The sequence below is a fragment of the Trachypithecus francoisi genome, unplaced genomic scaffold (genome assembly GCF_009764315.1).
Source record: "Trachypithecus francoisi isolate TF-2019V2 unplaced genomic scaffold, Tfra_2.0 Lachesis_group7, whole genome shotgun sequence".
Lineage (NCBI taxonomy): Eukaryota > Metazoa > Chordata > Mammalia > Primates > Cercopithecidae > Trachypithecus > Trachypithecus francoisi.
Window position 1 is genome coordinate 22057765 of NW_022681472.1, and position 13870 is coordinate 22071634.

Consider the following 13870-nt stretch of genomic DNA (forward strand, 5'->3'; position numbering starts at 1 on the left):
GTAGGGTGAAGAGAGGGATAGGGAAATATGCGTTAAAGAATACAAAATCACAGCTAGATAGAAGGAACAAGTTCTAGTGTTCTCTATCACTGTAGGATGACTATAGTTAACAATATTAAATAGTTTCAAATAGTTAGAAGGGGAGATATTGAATGTTCCCAAGACAGAGAAATTATAAGTATGTGAGATGATGGATATGCTAATTACCATGATCTGGTCAATATACATCACATGTATGGAAACATCACTATGTACCCCATGAAAATGTACAATTATTCCCAATTTAAAAATTTTAATTTAAAAACCTAAAAAAAAGTCATTTAAGTATAAACTTGTATCTTTCTTTTAACCAATCTAGCATAACCTGCTTAATTCTACTAGGATGATTACCTTTGATCCTAATTTAACACTCCTAGTCTCATCAACCAAATCTTATACAATAGTTTTCACATGTGGTAACCAACACCCAACATCTATATAAAATTTTTTCTTTTACAAGAATTGTTTAGAGAGCATAAAATCTAAATGTTCCTTTTTCCATATATGTTTAGTGTTATTACTTTCTTTAATTTACTGAGCTCATATTCCAAATCTAGTAAATAGGAAAAAATTTTAAAGAGAATAAAAGTAATTTTGGAGCTTATAAATCCCTCTACATCTATTCGATTCTTTATTTTAAAAAGAATTAAACCCATCATTACATGGAATGTCTAAAATAATGCCGAAGCCTAATCTAAACACACATAATTTTCACAAATATATGTGTGTGTATATATATACAGAGAGTTTACTTTACACCTGCTTTGCATTTATGACTCAAGAAGTATCCTAACACAGAACATTGTAAATTATGCTCAAAGAAATGTATATCAAAATCAGGCAACCTTGGGCCAGGCACAGCGGCTCACACCTATAATCCCAGCACTTTGGGAGGCCAAGGCAGGAGAATTACTTGAGCCCAGGAGCTTGAGACCAGCCTGAGCAACACGGTGAAACCCTGTCTCTACAAAAATAAAAAATAAAAAAAATTTGTCAGGCATGGTGGCAGGCACCTGTAGTCCCAGCTACTTGAGAGGCTGAGGTGGGGCATCATTTGAGCCAAGGAGGTCAAGGCTTCAGTGATCAGTGATTACACCACTGAATTTCTGCCTGGGTGACACAGCAAGATCCTGTCTCAAAAAGAAAAAGAAAAAATCAGGCAACCTCAAAGTTGCAAATGAAAAAAATAACAAAACCATTTTTACTCCATATTAAAATCTGCAGTCATACTGAGTATGCTTTCTAGTTGATAAAAATGACAAAAAGCATATATGAAAGATTCTAACAATACAAATAACACTTAAGCTTATTTCTTACTGATGGAATTCGCTTTCTTCTAACTTCATTCTCAGCTGACATAAGAAGCAACTCAAGTTCCTTTATTTTCTTTTCCTTGTCAGGATCTTCATCAATGAAGGGTTGCTAAAATAAGTTAAATAAAAGAGAAAACAGGCTACTTACATAATTGCTTTATTATTAGTGTTCTCGTTTTTATTTTCTTCTATGCGACATGAAATATATTTTTTCTAATAAAGCTTGATGCTACTAAATACTAAATATTCATTATCACAATCCCTCTGGTATCTAAAGAGGTACTGGTAAATATTTTCAACTTAACAGATTTGGGAAAATTTTAACGCCTTAAAAAAATGTTGCATCATCTATATCAGCTGAGATGTATATTTGAAATATTTTAGATTTTTAAATCTTAATACATACATTCTATACAATTTAGCAAAAATATGTCCATTCACAACTTGAATGCTTTACCTTGAAAGAATGAAAGGACTACCATACTGGTATCATTAATCATCTTATATTTGTACAGTTTATATTTCTTAAACCCCACTTACACACTTGCTTCTTTAAGGTTAGAGTACTCCAAGTAGGACAGATTGTATTATTTTTATACTAGTTTAATAAATGAGGAAACAGATACTATTAGGCTTTTTAAAATGTGACTAAACACATTTCCTTTGGTTTTTGTTATAAATAAAAGTTACCTGAATAAAGGCAGAAGTAGGCTGAACATGTTCTATACAATTGCCTTCAGGTGACACATACTGATACCCAGGTATCTAAAAAGTAATTAATGCATTTTATCATACATATAATGATATATAAATGTTTAAAATCTAAAGCAAATGACAAAAACTTTTGAAATAGTATCAACACAAAAAACTTAGAAAGTACCTGTATTAATTTTGAAATTTTATACCTATAATACTTTCTTATCTATTAAATAATAACTACAGCTCCACTCCTAGAACCTATGGATTAAAAGTCATAACACTTAGAAAAGACTTTTTTTCCCAGATGAAATATGAGAATTACTTAGCCTAGATTTATCGGCCAGTTTATTAAATCTGACATTCCTCAAATACATTTAAACATCTACTATTAGAAGGGTTGCTCTATCTCCTAGAGAAAACAAAGTAATTGTGTTCCTACGTGTCCATGTGAATGAAGCACTCACAAGGACAGAGACTGAAGCAAGTTTTCAATGTTCATATCTCCTACTTTTATCACCATTCCATGCCAAAGGCTTCTTCTATTACTTGTCTTAGAAAAACAATCAGAATCACTCATATACTTTTAATAGATATACTTATGATAGGCTACGTATCATTCTGCTTCTTTCCTAAAACATCTGTAATAAGAATTTTCAAGATACATATAAATTTAGTGGGAAGAAATATGAGAGAAGGTGTTTTTAAAAGCCTTAAAATTGGGGCTGGGTGCAGTGGCCCAACCCTATAATTCCAGCACTTTGGGAAGCTGAGGGAGTATGGATGCTTGAGTCCAGGAATCCAAGACCAGCCTGGGCAACATGGCAAGACCCTGTCTTTACAAAAAATTAAAAAATTAGCTGGGTGTCGTGGAGCATGCCTATAGTCCCAGCTACTCAGGAGGCTGAAGCAGGAGGATCACATGAGCCCAGGCGGTTGAGGCTGCAGTGAGCTGTGTGCGTACCACTGCACTCCAGCGTGGCAACAGAAAGAGACTGTCTCAAAAAAAAAAAAAAAAAAAGGCTTAAAATCAAAAAATATAAATATGAAATTGTCTGCTTTCCATAATGATCTACCTAAATCACTATATAATGCAGAATCATTATGTATAACTTCTAACATAGAACATTTAGAATACTTGATTAGTACCACTTATCACTCAGCTTGGTAACTCTAATGAATTAGAAACTTACCTTTCCCAAACTTTTCATGAAAATCTGTGACAGTATTTTAAACCCATCTATTTTTTTATCAAGTCACACATATAATAAAATTACCTTATTAGTTTAAATTAATTGAATAATGAATATATCTAAATTAAAAAGGAAACAATTCTTGTAGTACAAGAAATATCCTCATCTTTCCAACATATTTAGATTAAGACTGTTAAATACTCTGTTGGCCCCATGTATAATATCTTTCTACAAGTTAAAAAAATAAATTTAAATGATAACCTTTCTAAGACAGAAGCAGAATGTTTCAGTTTATGCTGCTGAAATCTAGACTCTAAAGAAAAATGTAAAGAAACATAATAAAAACCTTAAGGTATTGAGTATCAGCAGATAATTATACTGTCTTCACTTGTTTTCCTATTGTTAATGAAAATGTCATTACTCTAAGTGGTTCTTTTAAAATGATGCTTAAAAAACTTAATGTCCACAAAATGTCAAAAATCAAATCTGAGGCATAAAAAGCACAGATTTTTAATATCTCGCCCAATTTTATCTTTTGGTAGACAACTACTAAGTCCTGACTTAATCTTTACAATTTATGTGACAAGAACCAAGAATTGCATATTGTGAAAAATGGCATAACAGGTAGACAGGGAAATGTAAAACAAATCCCATGAAGACTCCTACACTAATTTCTTCCAAGTAGAAAAATGCACTGTAAGGGACAACATAGCGCTTGCCCCATTTTGAGCTCGTGTAATATCTACTTTAATGAATCATCTAAACAAAGACTAAAATTACCCAAGTGATTAGTTATCAGGGGGAAAAGCAAAGTTGAATGCCAGCAAAGGCCAATTAATTACCACACCCCCAAAACAATTACTTAAGTTATTTTTTGCTACTTTCTCCTTTAAGCCGTTTTATATATACCTACCTCTTAGAGATAAGCAATACTATAATTACACCAAAATTTTTTAAATGGAAAGTACAGTAGAATGTTAAAGCACAGATGACCATTAGCTTTGAATCATAAATGAAGATTCAAAGAATTAGAGTATTAGGAAATGTATATAGTTTCTTAATGTAAAAATTACATATAAAAGGAAACATTTTAATAAATCTGTTCTCAAAATACTTATAAATCAAAGTTACACATTTTTTTCAATTTGTCTATTTACCCCTTAATATGCATTGTACTTGTCATATTAAGAAACAAAACACCTTCTCATATAGCAACTTAAGAAATTTTTTAAAATAATAAAGGTATTAAAAGTATGTGCCTGTACAGGTATGTAAAACTGATTCTGGGTTTGCATATGATCCATAGCTGCACAAGGTTTGTGTTGAAGTTTAGATGAAGATCGTTCTGATTTTATTCCATCTTGTAAATAGCCCTCCTGTTCCACTTTTCTTCGCATAGTAGAATTCCAATGATTTTTGATAGAATTATCAGTCCTAAGAAAGGAAAGGTACAATTTAAAAAGAAAAAAGGATTCCACAGATTTCAACACTGTGTAACTTGTACAAAGCTTAAAACAAATTTTTACACTGATGAAATTAGATACTTTTTTCTTAATTTTTCTTTTGGAGTTTCTACTCAGGAATATAGGTGCTTTTTTTAAATTCAAAAGATAAACTGTATGTGCATATGTCAGGCATAGTTCTAAGCACCAGAAATATTGCAGTGAATAAGGCAAAGTAGGTCACTGCTCTCATGGAGCTTACACTCTCCTTGGAAGTATGGAAGTGGGAAGGAAGGAAGAATAGAAAAACAAATAAATAATCAGTACAATGCAAATAAAGTAGGATAAGAAAAGTGGGTAATAGAGTAATTTTGGTTTGGTTAAAACAAACCAGCCATACAAGAACAGAAAAAAAAAAAAAAAAGAGCATTCCAGATAAAGAGTATAGCAAGAGCCAAGGTCTTAAGCCAGGAACAAACATGATCATGACAAGCAAATCACAAACTAAAGAATCCGGTATTCTTTTCACTTCTTAGAACAAAATATTTATGGTAAGAAAGAATTCATTGGCTCCCTTTTTATCTAAGGTTTCCTTTATAAAAATGTAAATCTTCAACCTATAGCTACTTGTAGTGCAAATTTCATCCCTCATAAAATATACACATATAAAGCAGGTTTTCAGTAAATATTAAGGCACTAAGCTAGGTTCTATGGAAAGTAGGAAGATGTACCAGAGACTAAAAGTATCTAGACCTGGTTTAATAACTTGAATAAAAAATTTAACACTATGCCTTAATATCTTATCTATAAAACAAAGATAGCAATGTTTGCTCTGTATACTTTCCAAGTCTATAAAAATTAAGAATACATGTAAAAGCACGTAACGCTATAAAGAACTATACAGATAGAGACTACAGCAACAAAAGACAAACGCATACCTTCTAAGTTATGAATTTTCACAAGGTTGTTGGTCTGCTGTACTAAACACTACTAGAAAACATATGAATCAGTACAATGTAGAGTATACTTAGCACATCACTGCCTCTGAGGAAAATTCTGTATTTTAGCCACATGGATATATATACTACTTCCATGGTTTGGATCATACCATAATTAATTAAGATTGAATTTTCCCCAACACACTTCCATAGCAGTTAGCATATTATTCCTTGGTCTTATACATAGAAAGCAATATGAAAGAAATCTTAGATTTAGATTCTGTTCCAACAGAGTTTATACAAAGGGGGTCTCACTTGATTGGCACTGATACGTCAACATGATTTTAGGAGTGTATTAAAGGTTTATATAATCTAAAATCTATCATTTTATTGTATAAATTATTGCCATAAAATAATTCATTAAAAAAGCAATCATACCCTTTACCACAGAATAGTACAAATAGTCCCAAAGGTTGCTTATGTAACATAGTCTACATTTTAATTATAAATTTTAAAAAGTCATAGGGGACTTGCAAACGTATTTAATAGTGAGGTAATAAAGGTCATGTTTAAGTACAGAAAAATATATATACATTTATATAAGCACCTTCCTGGAAGTAGTTTGGCAATTTCTGCCCAACGATTTCCCAATCGCTTATGTGCTTCATAGATGATCCTGTCCTCCTCTTCTGTCCAGGAAGATTTCTTTACCTCAGGATTCAGATGATTATGCCATCTTTCTCTACACTGCTTGCCTATTCTTCCTTTTAAATGTTTTGCAATCAAAGACCATCGTTTTGGTCCATATTTCTGAACTAATTCAATAACCTAGGAAACAGAAAAACAAAGTTTAGAAAAGCATTACCTTGAAAGAATTTTAAAACATAATTCAAGAATACCATTTTAAATAAATGCATTAAATCCAAGCCACAACTACAATTTGTAAAAAAATAAAAATAAAAAAACTAATAAATACCCCTTTAGCATTTGCCAGCTTCAAAAACTGATTCCAAATGCATCTAAAAATCCAAGGGGCTAATTAAAGACACCTGAAATTAAATTGCTCTCATACACTATTAACTTGAAATAACTGTAAACATGTTGAAACTTGTACATTTTCTACTCTTACATCTATTTAAAAAAAAAAAAAAAAAGCTTCAGCACAAAGCCAAAAACAAAACAAAACAAAAAAACAATTTGGAAGCAGAAAGATTCTACCAAGTTATTGGGGCTGTCATTTCTTCCTTTCTCAAACTGAAAGGACACAGATTACATATTCTTTTTTCCACATTTTACAGTTGTTTTTATTTCACCTAAAATTGCAAGAATAGTTATTCCAGCCCACTTTACCTCAATGCCCTATGTCAAATATCACCTCATAAATATTTTATATTGGTAGACTAACTTTAATATATGTTGATATTTTCACTGTATGTATATCTATTTACTATCTTTAAAAAATAAAATTTAAGGCTTTGGTAAATGTATTTTTAAACAAGATCACACATTTTAAAACTTATGAGTAGCCATCAAGTAAATCAGAGCAGTCTAGGTGAAGTAACTTTAAAGTTTGTTCTGGCTGGGCATGATGGCTCAGCCTCTAATCCCAGCATTTTGAGTGGCCGAGATGGGCAGATTGCTTGAGCCCAGGAGTTCAAGACCAGCCTGGAAAACATAGCGAGATTCCATCTCTATTTATTTAAAAAATTTTAAAAATAAGAATAACAAATAAAGTTTGTTTTGAGCAGGAGTAAGGATGCTCTAATGCCTCAACTGCATTAGCAACTTTTATGACTTAAAAAGGCATTACTAAAGAACAATTCCTAGTGGAGCGCAGAAAAGCTTCTATTCATCTCTGACTTTATAGCACAAACAATGACCTTGGTTTTTAAATCACAAAACCTTTGGAAACATGATGCTCTGACATCCATCTAATCTGGGGCTCATTATAGGTCAAGAGAAAAAGTTAAGAATGACTTTTGTGCACATCAAGTTATTAGATGTAAAAATAAAATGAAAATCTGTTTTAAAATGTTAATTAGATTTTTGACAAAAAAAACTGTACCCTAATGGTTATGAAACTGAGCTCAAAACAAGGTAAGTAACCTTACAGGCAAGTATTTTTCCTTCTGCAAACCAAACTCTCAGAAAGAAAGGGCTGTATGTTATACTTGGTTTGACTCAATTTTTTAAAAACCCAGCAACATTTCAAGACACTTAACATTCAATTCTCATGCAAGCAGCCTCCAGAGAACAAAATCAAAGTGACTTAAACATATACTTCATATGTCAAAACAACACATTAGGAAGAAAAAAACTAGTCTACCTACATAGTGAATATAAAGAGTATGAACACATTACCCTCTGATCTTCTTCTTTAGTCCAAGGACCCTTTATCAATTCAGGATTTAAAACTTTCTGCCATCGATGCTGGCACTGAAAATCAGAGCGATTCTGAAAAAATTTAGATGATTTTGCTATTAAACAACTGTCTTCCAGAAAGCAAGTCAGCCTGAATTTATGTCTCACATCCTTAGAACAAAGACTTCAAGAATAGTGTATTCAACAGCATTCTTTAAACATGTAACATTTATGTTACATGTCTGTGTCCCAATTACGGTTTTTTTTGCTTTTTTTTTTTTTGAGAGGGAGTCTCGCTCTGTCCCCCAGGCTGGCATGCAGTGGCGCGATCTCGGCTTACTGCAAGCTCCGCCTCCCGGGTTCATGCCATTCTCAGCTTCCCCTGTAGCTGGGACTACAGGCGCTCGCCACCACACTCAGCTAATTTTTTGTAGTTTTAGGAAAGACAGGGTTTCACTGTGTTCGCCAGGATGGTCTCGATCTCCTGACCTCGTGATCCACCCGCCTCGGCCTCCCAAAGTGCTGGGATTACAGGCTTGAGCCATGGCGCCCGACCTGTTTTTTCTTAATAATAGTAGTCAACAAGGCTTAGACTACAAATAAAAAACAATTTAAAACTAAAGTGTGTATCTTTACACTACACCTTATAATACAGCAAACGGCAAAGATAAAATACAGATAACTGCCATAAAGAAATGGATTTAGAGCTGAAGAATAAAAAGCAGTGGACAGAAAACTATACAAAGCTGACATAAGAACTCAAATAGGGCCTGGCACAGTGGCTCATGCCTGTAATCCCAGCACTTTGGGAGGCTGAGGCGGGTGGATCACCTGAGGTCTGGAGTTCGAGACCAGCCTGACCAACATGGAGAAACCCCGTCTCTACTAAAAATACAAAATTACCCGGGTGTGGTGGTGCATGCCCGTAATCCCAGCTACTCAGGAGGCTGAGGCAGGAGAATCGCTTGAGCCTGGGAGGCGGAGGTTGCGGTGAGCCAAGATTGCGCCATTGCATTCCAACCTGGGCAACAAGAGCGAAACTCCCGTCTCAAAAAAAAAAAAAGAAAAAGAACACAAATAGCCTATCAATCTGGATTCACGTAGTTCAGCGGTACCTAACCATAGAGTTTTTAAAAAATGTAAAGGCATTACTATACTACTTCATGGGATCAAAAGGATGTTATAAATTATGACTCCAAGTTATTAAGAAAACATTACATAGTCTACATAGAAGATGCACGTTACATTTCAATTAAATTGGTTAAGTGTTCACGCTTAAAAAGAAAATGAATTCACCAGAATAAGAAAACCTATGCAGTATCTGGGTAGAAACATCTCAAACTCCAAAAATAATAAATGAAGCCTTATTTTAGTTCAGAACCTGGTAACTCCCATATATTACAAGGATAATGACACCTAACACTTTATTAGTGATTCACAGTTTACAAAATTGTTAGTTCATAAGATTACAGATAATCTAGAAACATATAAAGGGACAGATACAAATGTTTTGTCTACCCATGGCTCTTTTGCCCAATGCACTTAAAATTATTTTTATTCAAACTCAGCTTCATTTATGGCTTCTGTACACCAATGTTGATCTATTTTAAGGCTGATATTTTATTCAAAATAATCAGGTTGCTCCTGTATATCCTTGTAGCATTTCTGTTAATGCTGATGTAAATAACTTTTCTAACCTAGTTTCCATTTATTGAACACCTGCTAAAAATTAAGAATTGTGCCAAACATCCTATATGTTATTTCTAGTTCTACACAACCATACTACAGAAACAAGTATGATTATCTAGATATTATAGATAAGGAAGGTGTCAAAGAGGCTAAGTAATTTTTCTACGCCCATAGAGCTGACATTTGAACACATTTCAAACTGACTCCAAAATTGATGCTCTTTCACATTACTTGCTCTCAATTTCTGGGTTATGTTGAAAGGCATATGACAATATAGAAAAAAACATAGTTAACATGGTTTATGAAAACCAAAGTAGTCAATATTTAAATTCAAATATGTATATTTTCCCTCACTACTCACAGTGTATTAAGGATACAAATAAGAGTATATGTGAGGGCCGGGCACAGTGGCTCACACCTGTAATCCCAGCACTTTGGGAGGCCGAGGCGGGCAGATCACCTGAGGTTGGGAGTTCGAGACCAGCCTGACCAACATGGAGAAACCCCATCTCTAGTAAAAAAAAAAAATACAAACAAAATTAGACGGGCGTGGTGGTGCAGGCCTATAATCCCAGCTACTCGGGAGGCTGAAGTAGGAGAATCGCTTGAACCTGGGAGGCGGAGACTGCAGTGAGCCGAGATCATGCCATTGCTCTCCAGACTGGGCAACAAGAGCGAAACTCCGTCTCAAAAAAAAAAAGAGTATATGTGAAAATACTTCATAAATTATAAAGCTATATAATGAACAGCAGGTGAATGGTAAGTAGTATGGTAAACAACAGGCATAATAGTTTTTAAAATCAACATTTTAAAAGGTAAGCCTCAGATGATAAGCTTTCTTAAATAGGGCTTTTCTGGATTTTTTGGTTAGCTATCAAATATCTCAATATATTTCTCACAGAATGTTTTAATGTGTATTAGCAAATATTTATAAGGTCCCACATAAATTTATTACCATTTTTGTTTTAAGTTAATAATCTTTTTAGGCCCCTGGATAAACACATTACTAAAAGACCAGACTCTCTAAGCCATTAGCAACCAACTATAGGCAGACCAAACAAACAGGGATGTTTTTAGGAAGCAAACCTAAAATTAAAATATGTGGACACATTTTTGAAAAATAGCAAATTTAACCCAATGCCTTAAACCAGCCATGTTAGAAATATAATTTAATATTTCACTTACTTGAAGATGACTAGCAATTAGAGTCCAATCATCAGTTCCATGTTGTTCAACTAACTTCTTTAATTTATCATCCTATTAAAACAGTACGAAAATTAGAAAGCTTTCCCCCATCCTTTTCTTCTACCCCTAAATATAGGTAACTCTCCAGCTATATTAAGGAGCATCTGGTAACCATAGAATAACTAAAGCTATCCATTATAATACAAATTCCTCCATTTATTATACTGTTTCTGTAAGTCCCAATGTCATCTATTATTCATGCCTCTGGTTGAAGAAAAAGAATGTACAGCTAATTGATGCATACCTTTTCTCATATTTTGTTTTTAAATCTTTCATAACTACAGTAGTTTTTTTGTTTGTTTTTGAGATGGCGTCTCGCTCTGTCACCCAGGCTGGAGTGCAGTGGTATAATCTCGGCTCACTGCAACCCTCTGCCTCCCAGGTTCAAGCTATCCTCCTGCCTCAGCCTCCCAAGTAGGATTAGGATTACAGACACATGTCACCACACCAGGCTAATTTTTGTATTTTTAGTAGAGACAGGGTTTTGTCATGTTGGCCAGGCTGCTCTTGAACTCCTGACCTCAAGTGATCTGATCATCTCGGCCTCCCAAAGTGCTGGGATTACAGGCGTGAGCCACCACACCCGGCTGTATAATTATAGTAATATTAATCCATAAATACATGTAAGAAACTAGTAAACTCTGTCAGATAATAACCTCGTCCCTTGTCCATTTTACTCTGTTCCAGAGCTTCTTCAGTCCTTTTTGTTGTGGTACTTCATAATCATGATCGGCATACTGAAGGTCATCATCCTCATCCTCGCTACAAAAAAAAACACAATTTGTGAAATCAAGAATTTTATTTAAATTTGTAAATTCAATCATTGAACCTGTGTGTGCAGGTATGCCTGAAGAAATCATACAGATTACAAGATGTATTCACAATGAGACTATTCAAAGTATAAAAAATTAAGAGTCAGACAATGGGGTGGGGTGTGGTACACTTTTTTTTTTTTTTTTTTTTTTTTTTGAGCCAGTCTTGCTCTGTCACTCAGGCTGAAGTGCAGTGGCACTATGTTGGCTCACTGCGAGCTCCGCCTCCCGGGTTCACGCCATTCTCCTGCCTCAGCCTCTGCAGTAGCTGGGACTACAGGTGCCCGCCGCTACACCCAGCTAATTTTTTGTTTTTTTAGTAGACACAGGGTTTCACCGTGTTAACCAGGATGGTCTCAATCTCCTGACCTCATGATCCACCCACCTCGGCCTCCCAAAGTTTTGGGATTACAGGCGTGAACCACCACGCCCGGCCTGGAGCTATACTTCATACTGACACCAAACACATGGGGTTGGATATGCCACTATGGGAAAAATCATAATCTTGTATGTCATGTTAAGGAATTTGACCTTTACTCTTCATTTGACCTTTATTCTAAAGAGTTAAAGAACTTAAACACAGCAAAAGACAAAAGACAAATATCTTGTGTTTTAGAAAAATCAATGACAAGAGTGTGGTGAAATTGAAAAAGAAAAACCAATTAGTAATCTTCACAACAGCCCAAGCAAGAAATTATTGGGGCCTGACAAATGGTAACGGAATATAAACCACAGCCAATTAAAAGACACAATAGAAGTGATCCAATTAACAATACCAACAACAAAAAATTTTTAACATCTAAAAATAATTTTAACATACAAGCTAAAGGTACAGTAAGTGACAAGACACTATTGTGAGACACAGAAATCTTGAACAAATGGAAAAACATTCTGACTTTTTTTTTTCAGATGGCGTCTCAGCTTGCTCTGTCGCCCAGGCTAGAGTGCAGTGGGACAATCACAGCTCACTGTAGCCTCGAACTCCCAGGCTCAGGCAATCCTCACGTACCATCACGCCCAGCTAATTCTTTCTATTTTTTGTAGAGATAGGGTTTTGCTGTGTTGCTCCACCCCCAAGGCTAGTCTTGAACTCCTAAGCTCAAGTGATCCTCCTGCCTCAGCCTCCCAAATCCCATGCTTGGGATTACAGGCATGCATCACCATGCTCAGCCTTCTGACCACATTCTTGGATAAGAAAACAATATTATAGATATGTCCATTCTCTAATTTAGGGAGATGTCCATTCTCCCTAATTCATAAATTTAAATAAAATGAATAAAAATACCAATAGATTTTGGGAGAGAATCAGACAAGCTGAATCTACAATTCATATAAAAAAAATCAAGAAGAATAGAGAGAAAAGTTTTAAAAAATAATAATCAGAGAATTACCACTACCCAATATCAAAACACACTGTAAAGAAATAAAATAGAATGGTACTACCACACGAACAAACACAGATAAATGGAACAGAAGAGAACATTCAGGAAAGAAAAAAGACCCACATGGAATTTGGTAAATTATAATAGTAATATTTCAAATCAGTGGAGTAGACTTTTCAATAAATGGTGTTAAGACACTGGGTAGCCATTTTTTTAAATTAAGATGGGCCAGGCGTAGACACCTGTAATCCCAGCACTTTGGGAGGCTGAGACGAGCAGATCATTTGAGGTCAGGAGTTCGAGACCAGCCTGACCAACATGGCAAAATGCTGTCTCTACTAAAATTGCAAAAATTAGCTGGGTGTGGTGGTACATGCCTGTAATCCCAGCTACCTGGGAGGCTGAAGCAGGAGAATTGCTTGCACCCAGTGAGCCAAGACTGCACCACTGCACTCCAGCCTAGGCAACAGAGTGAACCTCCGTTTCAAAAAACAAAACAAAACAAAAAGATGGTGTACTACTTTACAATAAAATACACGAGTGAAGCAATTATTTACATTTTTTAAATGAAACCATAATAGTACTATAAAAAATAGGAAAAAAGTCTACTTTTCATATCCTTGAGTAGAAGAGAGGTAAATGTGACAAAAATCTGGAAGTCATGAAATAGATCGAACAAGGTAATGATAGTGGGAACTGAAAGAAATATATGACACTGAGAGATATTTAAAAAGCAGAAAAGAAAGGATTTTGCAACTGA

The 13870-nt window shown here is 34.6% G+C and overlaps 1 protein-coding gene across 1 annotated transcript in view; it reads right to left on the reverse strand.

Moving 5' to 3' along the window:
* Nucleotides 1-13870, reverse strand: part of MYBL1 (MYB proto-oncogene like 1) — a 49471-nt gene that overhangs the window by 26858 nt on the left and 8743 nt on the right. Inside the window, exons 2-8 of the mRNA XM_033203172.1 lie at nucleotides 11573-11678; nucleotides 10857-10928; nucleotides 7983-8075; nucleotides 6229-6449; nucleotides 4501-4675; nucleotides 2043-2117; nucleotides 1357-1461 (exon numbers count right to left, since the gene is read on the reverse strand). Of these exons, the coding sequence (XP_033059063.1) occupies nucleotides 1357-1461; nucleotides 2043-2117; nucleotides 4501-4675; nucleotides 6229-6449; nucleotides 7983-8075; nucleotides 10857-10928; nucleotides 11573-11678 (847 nt within the window). The remainder of the gene's footprint in view (nucleotides 1-1356; nucleotides 1462-2042; nucleotides 2118-4500; nucleotides 4676-6228; nucleotides 6450-7982; nucleotides 8076-10856; nucleotides 10929-11572; nucleotides 11679-13870) is intronic.